This window comes from Epinephelus moara, chromosome 9 (assembly GCF_006386435.1).
Source record: "Epinephelus moara isolate mb chromosome 9, YSFRI_EMoa_1.0, whole genome shotgun sequence".
In the NCBI taxonomy this organism is placed as follows: Eukaryota; Metazoa; Chordata; class Actinopteri; order Perciformes; family Serranidae; genus Epinephelus; species Epinephelus moara.
This window is the reverse complement of record NC_065514.1, coordinates 925,831-934,179: the sequence shown is the minus strand read 5'-3', so window position 1 is coordinate 934,179 and position 8,349 is coordinate 925,831. Positions and strand designations below refer to the sequence as shown.

The 8,349-nt window shown below is 42.9% G+C and overlaps 2 protein-coding genes across 2 annotated transcripts in view; both read right to left on the bottom strand.

Annotated features, from left to right (window-relative positions):
• Positions 1 to 8,349, bottom strand: part of cops4 (COP9 constitutive photomorphogenic homolog subunit 4 (Arabidopsis)) — a 520,559-nt gene that overhangs the window by 344,367 nt on the left and 167,843 nt on the right. The window lies entirely within an intron of this gene.
• LOC126395738 (membrane-associated phosphatidylinositol transfer protein 2-like) overlaps positions 1 to 8,349 on the bottom strand; it is a 64,835-nt gene that overhangs the window by 22,550 nt on the left and 33,936 nt on the right. The window contains exons 7-14 of the mRNA XM_050053424.1: positions 7,973 to 8,068; positions 6,703 to 6,807; positions 4,788 to 4,852; positions 3,802 to 3,892; positions 3,035 to 3,188; positions 2,719 to 2,908; positions 2,500 to 2,619; positions 2,069 to 2,280 (exon numbers count right to left, since the gene is read on the bottom strand). Coding sequence (XP_049909381.1) covers positions 2,069 to 2,280; positions 2,500 to 2,619; positions 2,719 to 2,908; positions 3,035 to 3,188; positions 3,802 to 3,892; positions 4,788 to 4,852; positions 6,703 to 6,807; positions 7,973 to 8,068 — 1,033 coding nt within the window. The remainder of the gene's footprint in view (positions 1 to 2,068; positions 2,281 to 2,499; positions 2,620 to 2,718; positions 2,909 to 3,034; positions 3,189 to 3,801; positions 3,893 to 4,787; positions 4,853 to 6,702; positions 6,808 to 7,972; positions 8,069 to 8,349) is intronic.

Genomic DNA, 8,349 nt, shown 5'->3' with positions numbered 1-8,349 from the left:
CTATCTGCCTTTCAACGTGCTACCTCAACTACTAATGTACAGTTTTAGCCCACTAACTATCCCACTATTGGCAATGGTACTACTGTACTTTCAATAAAGCAATCGTACTATCACATTCACAAACACTCTGTCTGAATACATTGCTCTTCTTAACGGGTTCAGTTGACTATTTAATCTGTAATTTCCTATGACCTGTATCCCAAACACACACCATGTGAAACTGTACATGGGTAACTGTGCACTCAGTGGGTATGGACTAGTGAATTATAATTCTTAATCTTTCACTGCATTGTTTGGCCTGCTACTCGTCCCGCAGCATTGCCAACACATTTGTAGAAATACATCAATAAGTGCAGACTGACTGACCTTGGATGAGGCTTTTGATATCTGGTCAAAAGGTGGAATAGGTGCGCTACCTGATCTCTACAGTGGAAACAGGATTGCCTCCTTTGTACACCTATTAAAGATATTTCTACAGGTATTTACAAATTAGAGGTTTCATGGCGTCTAACTCTGCCTGCCTGCAATTTAAGAAACAGCTTGGCAAAAAAATTATAGAGAGAATTTACTCCTCTTCAATATGCCTTAGGCACACTGTTGTTCAGTTTGAGATGGTGCATCGTCTTCATTGGACCAAAGACAGATTATCTAAGATTAAGACAGATGTCGACCCTACGTGTGATCGATCGAAGCTCCTGCCACATTGATACACATGTGTTGGTCATGTCCTAAGCTGTACAACTCTTGGCTAATCTATCTTTGAGACAGTCTCTAGAATTTGTGGGAAAACAACAGACCCATCCCACTGATCACATTATTTGATGTGGTTCCAGTGGATGCCACACTCCCTGGGTGCTGTATAAATATGATGGTCTTTTGCCCTCTGTTGGCCAGGAGGCTCATTTTGTTCAATGGAAGGATGCTCTCCGCAGGAGTCAGGTTAATCTCCAGGGCTGTTACCTGCGGTTATTCCACAGGCTAGTTAATAACATGTCAGGCAGGAAATCCAAAGTGTGGGATCATTTTGAGAAGGTGAAGGACGAACCCAAGGTGATATGTAAACTCATCTTCATTGGTCGACTACAAACATGACGTATCATCTGAAACATGGAAGTAGCTACATGCCCATTAGCCCACAGCGTCATTAACAGGGGGCTCGCTCAGTGTGTGACGTGCACTTGGAGATAAAATATAGGCCTATATTAATGAAGGTTCATTAGTACGGTTTGTATTTCTCTGTAATGTAGCACAGTGTTAACAATGTTACTGATACTATTCTTTCTCACACCTTCAACTCAAACCACCAAAATATATCATTTAATCATTACATTCATATCAGAAACATGCAGGAGACTAGTCCACTGATGGACCCTGATGAGGACTGTTGGTCCACTGATGGACCCTGATGAGGACTGTTGGTCCACTGATGGACCCTGATGAGGACTGTTGGTCCACTAGGAAAATTCTGAGTCGGGGGCAGCCCAACGTGACATAAACTAACATTGTTAGAGACTAGTAAAAGCCAGCTCTGCAGTTCAAACTTCAAAAGCACGAAGGGAGACGAACGTTTCAAATGCAGTTTGAATGGTAAAAATCCGTTGAGCCTCTGAGGAGATATCAACGTCTAAAGTCAAGGAAACTGTCTTGTCCATAAATCTGAGAGCACAGGAGGAACACATGATGATTTAACATCAGTGGGCTGTAGGTTGGTGATTATCTATGATTTAAACATGCTGACCCAGGGATACACACACAGAACATTTGACCTGGTGAAAACACAATTGCTGAGAACATAAAACCCTCTGAAATGTGTCCTTAATGTGTCATGTTAAGAGATTATTGATCTGAGGAACATAAGAGCCTGAGAACATAGATACACTGCTACCGATTTAATGATGTAACAGTTCAGCGGGTGGTGTGGTCTTCGTTAGTAAACTACAAATGGACCCCAAGTGGAAACTAGAACACTTTTGATACCAAGGTCTTGTCTGCGTACACATGCAGAATCTGTTTATAGAGGTTAGGTAACAGGTTGACTGTGACGTTTGTGTCAGTTTCCGTGTCTCACCTGGAGAGGAAGGCCTGGTGATGTTTGATGGTGTCCAGCTCATACGTGGAGGAGTCGCTGCGCTTGCGTGGAAGTTGTTTCTTGGGGTCATCTGGCCCCGAGCAGCGAGGGATGTCGATATTGCTGCGGCTGAGATGGCGGCTTCCTTCGAGGGATGGCGAGGATGGAGAGACGCTGTTGATGACGATACCTGGAGAGAGAAGGTCTGTGTCCTGATGGATGGAGAGAACAGAAAGAGAAACAGGTGGTGAAAAGGTTTTTAATTTTTTTTATAGTATTACGTTTTAAGACACACTCGCAGCTGTGGGAGTGGAACTGCTGGTCAGTCCTCTACTTTGGCCCAAACTGAAATATCTCTGCTGCCTCGCGGAGCTGCTAGCGTGACTGTAGCCTCTCAGTGCTGTTTAAGGTCAGAGAGTTGAGACTGTTACCTGTACACTGATGGCGCTGCCCCGTCTGCTGCTGTTCTGGCTTTCTGACACCGTCACCGAGCTGCTGCACAGAGCATCAAACCCCAATATACCTCCAACACAGTCTCCGATAACACACACCTGCATTAAAGCACAAGAACACGATTACACATGAATCATCTGTTCATGAGTCATCAAACCACCAAAGGGAAGATACGAACCTCCAGGTTAGACACTGACCTGCCCACTAAATGACGCTCCCTCTAGAGACTTGATGAAGTCGCTGTACACCTGATTGGCTCGTAAGATGACGGTTGCCACGGCGTCTTGGTACTGTGGTGCAGAGGTAGCCAAAAGAGGCAGAGCAGCCAGCGGGATGTGGTCCTGGCTGCTGGACAGGCAGCTCTCGTCATAGCTGTAGGGGCTGAGACTGCAGAGCAGAGAGGGCGTGCTGTTATCTGTCTGTGAATGTGTTTAACATTTACACAGACGGCTGTGCGTGTATTACAGCAGGTTATTTAAACACTGGGTTGAATACTAAAGAGTAACTGCTCACTTGGAGACTAGTGAGAATGCGTCGACACACACAGCAGGACAGGGGACCATCCGGATGGCGATGCGGCCCAGCGCTGCGGGGTAATGGACCCTCATCACCGTCTCAAAAGCTCCGCGCAGCGTGTTTACATCTCCCTGCTTGTTGTTCTGCTCACCTGCAAACAAACAAAATATTTTATCGTAGTACTCTCGAGCCAAACCTTCTGTGAGCCTTAAATATAATTTGCATTTGTCAACAAGCTGCAGGTACATTTTCTTTGTCACTCTTAATCTTAAGAGGCCTGATGGGTTAAAGGAATATAAGACTTAATCAGTGCTAGGAAAAACTAGAATTGCCGCCCGCAGTTTCATGACTCCGCCCACCAGTCCAGTTTCTCCTACAGTCTCCATCCATGTCAGTGAAAACATGGATGCTTCACACACAGAAGATCTATACAATCAGCACAGTTTCAAGATTAGAGTCACCAATTCAGTATCTGACCAAATGTCTCCCCTTCTGTTCCTGAGATATGACAGTCAAAGTGGACGTTTGTGTCAAATTTGAAGAAATTCCCATGAGGTGTTCTTGAGATATCTCATTTAAAAGAATGAGATGGATGAAATGTCAGTGACCTTTGACCACCAAAATCTGATCAGTTTATCCTTGAGTCCAACTGAACATTTGTGCCAAATTTGAAAAAAAAAAATTCCCTCAAGGTGTTCTGGAGAATGGGATGGATGGATGGACATATACAGTAATAATGTTAGTGGATTTGGATGTAGCTGTACCAGAGCCGGTGTCCAGAATGTTCCCTCCATGCAGGACCAGAACGAGGACGTGAGTTTTGGACGGCTGGAGACACTGCTGAGTCGAACAGTCCTGCAGGAAAGACGACAGAAGACGGACAGGATGGAAACAGAAAACAAGGTTAACAGGGATGAAGGAGCGAGCAGGTAACAGGAGAAAAAACAGAGTTGTAGAATTATAGAGGAATTATAGAATCGTCACTATATAACAGTGCAGAAATAACAGTCACAATTTGAGTGGGGCAAGTACTTGCACAGGTTACCGTATGAAGGATTCATAATAGCAAAAAATCAAGGAAGAAGGATTCACACAGGTTATTGTATTAAGGATTCGTACAGCTTACTGTACAAAGGATTCGTACAGGTTACTGTGTGAAGGATTCGTACAGGTTGGAAGGATTCGTCCAGGTTAGTGGCAGCTACTTGGAGCCAAGAAATAGTGAGTTCAAGATGTAATCTATACTAATGTTCTCTTATCTATGATGTGTCTATACTCTGTTTCTAAAGTGTCTAAAGTCTACTTCTACTCTGTTCTACTGGAAGAACTCTGCTCTACAACACTGCTGTTCACGCTCTACTGGCTGCAGGACTCAGACTTACATTCAGTTTTCTGATGGATTGATGTCTCTGCCTTTTTGAGACACGGCGCTGAACACAAGAGCAAGAACAAACAGCATTTATACAAACTCACTCGGTGTAACCTGTAGAATCGTTAGAGCCCTACTTTAATGGTGTCAGTGCAGCGGCAGGTGTAAAGTGGTCCATGTGGGTCCTTAATCTTTTACCTCTGGTGAAATTAAACTCATCTGATGGCTGCAGCAGAGAGTGGATCCTAATTTCACTACACTGTCAGGGTGACTGAAAGCTAATTTAGGAGGCGGAGTGTTATCTATAAGCTATTTAATTAAGGGTGTTAGTAAAAGAGAGGGAGACATGAATGAAATGAGAGAAATGGGAAGAAACTGTACCTCCATCTGCCTCTCCTCATTACTCATCGATGCGTACTCGCCGCCCGACTCCTGGTACAAAGTTTCTGTGGAAACATGAATTCAGTCAAATTAAATCAAATATGGCTTATAAATGTAAGACCTGTGGTCCTGTTTCTCAGTACAGGATATGATGCGACCATATGGGTGCCATATTCTATTTAAAGCAAAAAAATATGAGACTAAGTTATGATCGCATTACAAGCAAATGTGGCCCAAATCTGATTTTTCTTTTTGCCTCGTGTGACACAGATCTGATTTTTACAGAGAAGGGTGGACATAGAAATCTGTTTTTTTCCAGTCAGATCTGGGCCACTTTCATATGTGAATCTGATACATATCCGATCACTGACCATGTGACGGCTATATAGACGGTCATATCAGAATTCCTGTGTGTTTTTCCCATACAGCCATGGCTTTTCCACGTCATACTTAAATGCCCAGACACCACACAGTGTCGGAATCGTCCATTGAAACTACAGAAGGCTGCTGTAGCTGTCCTGCTGCTGCGTTAACACCCTGACACACCAAGCTGACGGTCAGCCACAGGTCAATGTTGGGCCATCAGTGGGCAGTCATAGCTGGTGCTAGCTGGCTTTTTTTCGAATGACTCAACATGCTGAATCGGCGGCTGAGCCTGTCAGAGTCCTTCTGTGATTGAAATCAGTCTACTTGGCAGTTCAGCTCAGCGCACAAGAAGAGAAATGGAAGTGAGGAAAGTAAACAAAGAGCTAAAATCAAGAGAGAGTGAGACCAAAACAAACTTGTTACATAAGTTAAGATCATTGTTCTTTAGCCACTGAGCTCTTTAGTAGAAACGTTTCCTGATGGCTTGTGTAATTGTTCACTGCCGCAAGGTAAATATACTCTGTTATTTCAACAGTAGATTGTGTTGTTAATGTGCTAACTAGCTAACTAGCATCATGACGGTCTTCCGGCTTCCCTTTTTGAATGATGATTACAGACTACCGCCATCTGCTGGTTCATTCATCGTCCATAACTGCTTATACTGCATGTTTTTGGACTGTGGGAGGAAGCTGGAGTACCCGGAGAAAACCCATACTGACATGGGGCAAACATGCAAATTGGGTGCGGACCAGGAACCCTCTTGCTGTTAGGTGACCATGCTAACCACTGCACCACCCTGCCGCCTGCTGGTGTGGTGGTGAGTTATTTTCTGTCACGCAGGCGCAGAACCTACGTGCTGATTGGTCATCGGTTGAAGTCTTCGCACTGTGTTCTTGTGCAACTTTTTGGCTGAGACACATGGGACGTCAGGGGACGCAGCTTGGGGCTTTCATCGCCGCTAGTTCTCTGAAGTCTGTTTGGTGTGTCAGGGCCTTTAGGCTGCCCCACTCACCAGTCAATAGAGTCCAAATACCAGATGCTTTCTGACAGGGAAAATTTGCCTACATGCCATGACAGCGTTGTGGGGAGGTGCCAGGACATCCTAAGGTTTAGAGGAACTATTCCTCCACCAAACCATCAATATCACGGGCCGAACATTCCTGACTCCTCTCCCGGCCACACCCACACCTCTGCTAATAGAGCAAGTGGACAGAAAGCCCATTTGTACAACAGCCTGTTATCCCGAAAACGGTGATTGCTCCAAAACGAAGTTCTCCAAAAATACCCTACACATTCTCCCAAACAGAAACACATAGCTAATCATTATGCAGAATGACTCATCGGCCCTTCCATCTATGGTGATCATTTGGGAGATGGAGCCTGCTCCACATTGTCAGTAATTCTTTTCTCCAAATGCACACACTGATGTCAGATATGGGTCCCGTCACACATGACTGTGAGCAGTCTAGGCAGAAAGATCAGATATGGTGAAAATGGGCAATGAGTCCTTTAAAGTGAACGTTAGCTATGTTTGAATGAGTCAACCTACCTTGTGCTTCATCCACCTCATTTGTTTCTATCTTGTCCATCAGATCGTTGGAGCTCCACTTGGTGATCTCCTTTGCAAACATCTCCTCATTGTCAGAAAAGTCCTCTGTAAGATACACAGAAGATGTCAAACATAAATAACCTGTGACGCCTAAATCAGGTCAAATCAATCTGACCAGAATCAATTTAAACCCAACAATTTAAACTGCCTCACAGGACTGTTTATCCCCTGGCATATGTTGTTTTTAAATGTGCTTAATTTTAAAATGAATTGACTGTTTCTAGCAGCTATTTTGAAGGGCAAACCACTTATTGTTCATTTAGTGTATCTAAAATAACTACATACAATTTATTCTCTATAAATTTGCAGGTCTGATACATTTACTATTAAAAGTTTCTCAGCATTAATTTAACAGAAATGCACTTGAGCTAAGAGGCTAAATGAAAACATAAAGCAAACACAACAGGACCAAGGATGAAACTAATATTCATCAGCCCAAAGACACGGAGCCATGCTGAGGAAATGATACGAGTGAATTACTCAATCAAGATCATGTTTGTGTGCTGTGAAGCCAGAACGTAGCAAGAGGCACCGCTGAGATATCATTCATGGCTCTGGAACACAAGCTGTTTATAATTTAGTGTAAGGAGGGTTGTAAACTCCCAGAATATTCAAGGTGGAAAGTTTTCAGGGGAATTAGTGGGAATAAAATGGGAATATTGGGGTTATTTCCTCAGACTGTGTTTACAGTGTCATTCTGTGTGCAGGTAGAGACAAACCTTAACCATCATAAGCAGACATAATTGTAAACCCTTCCACCAGATATAAGAAAAAATCTGAAACATAGTTGAGTTGAACTTTAATTAAATGATTCCTCTAACATTTTATTGAACTTTCATTGAGCAATGATAACTAAAAATCTTGATGACCTCGCTCCAAAATAACAGACTTCTCTTGAAATAAAAACATTCAGGCCTCCACATCCTCTCCATGTCAGATTTTACGTTGTTTTCCAAAATTTCTGAGCGTAATTTCCATTGGCAAATTTCTGAAAACCAACAGACTCTTTGAACATAAAAATGCAGTGAGACGAAGTATTGCTTTTTTAGGTACATGTTTTCCCCTCAAATAATAATATATGATTTTGTTTTTATATTGAAATTGTGAAAAAATCCCGAGCTTAACTTCCCTTGTGAAATCTGGAAATTTAAACCCTTTATAACCCTAGTTCTAACAATTTAATGTATCGTGCAGAAAGTGATGATTTTACCATGTGCATCAAAGAACTCGTCGTCTGTACTGTCCTCTGAGTCTCGGGCGATGCTCTGCATCCTCCACTCTGAAATGCTCTGGTGAGACGGACTTCCTGTAAACATAAACAACACGACAGGAAGTTGTGATGTTAAAGGGATCGTTTAAGTTTTTTGAAGCAGGGTTGTAAGAGGTACTTATCCATAGTCAGTGTATTACCTACAGAACATGGCAGTCAGCATTGTCATGTTCCACTGTTTGTTAAGTATTTTATTTTTTCCCTCATGTTTCATGTCTTGTCTTCCTGTTTTATTTTGTGATCACTCACTGCATATGACTATTGTCACACATGTATACTGCCAGATATTAATACATACTTTCAACATATTGTACCAC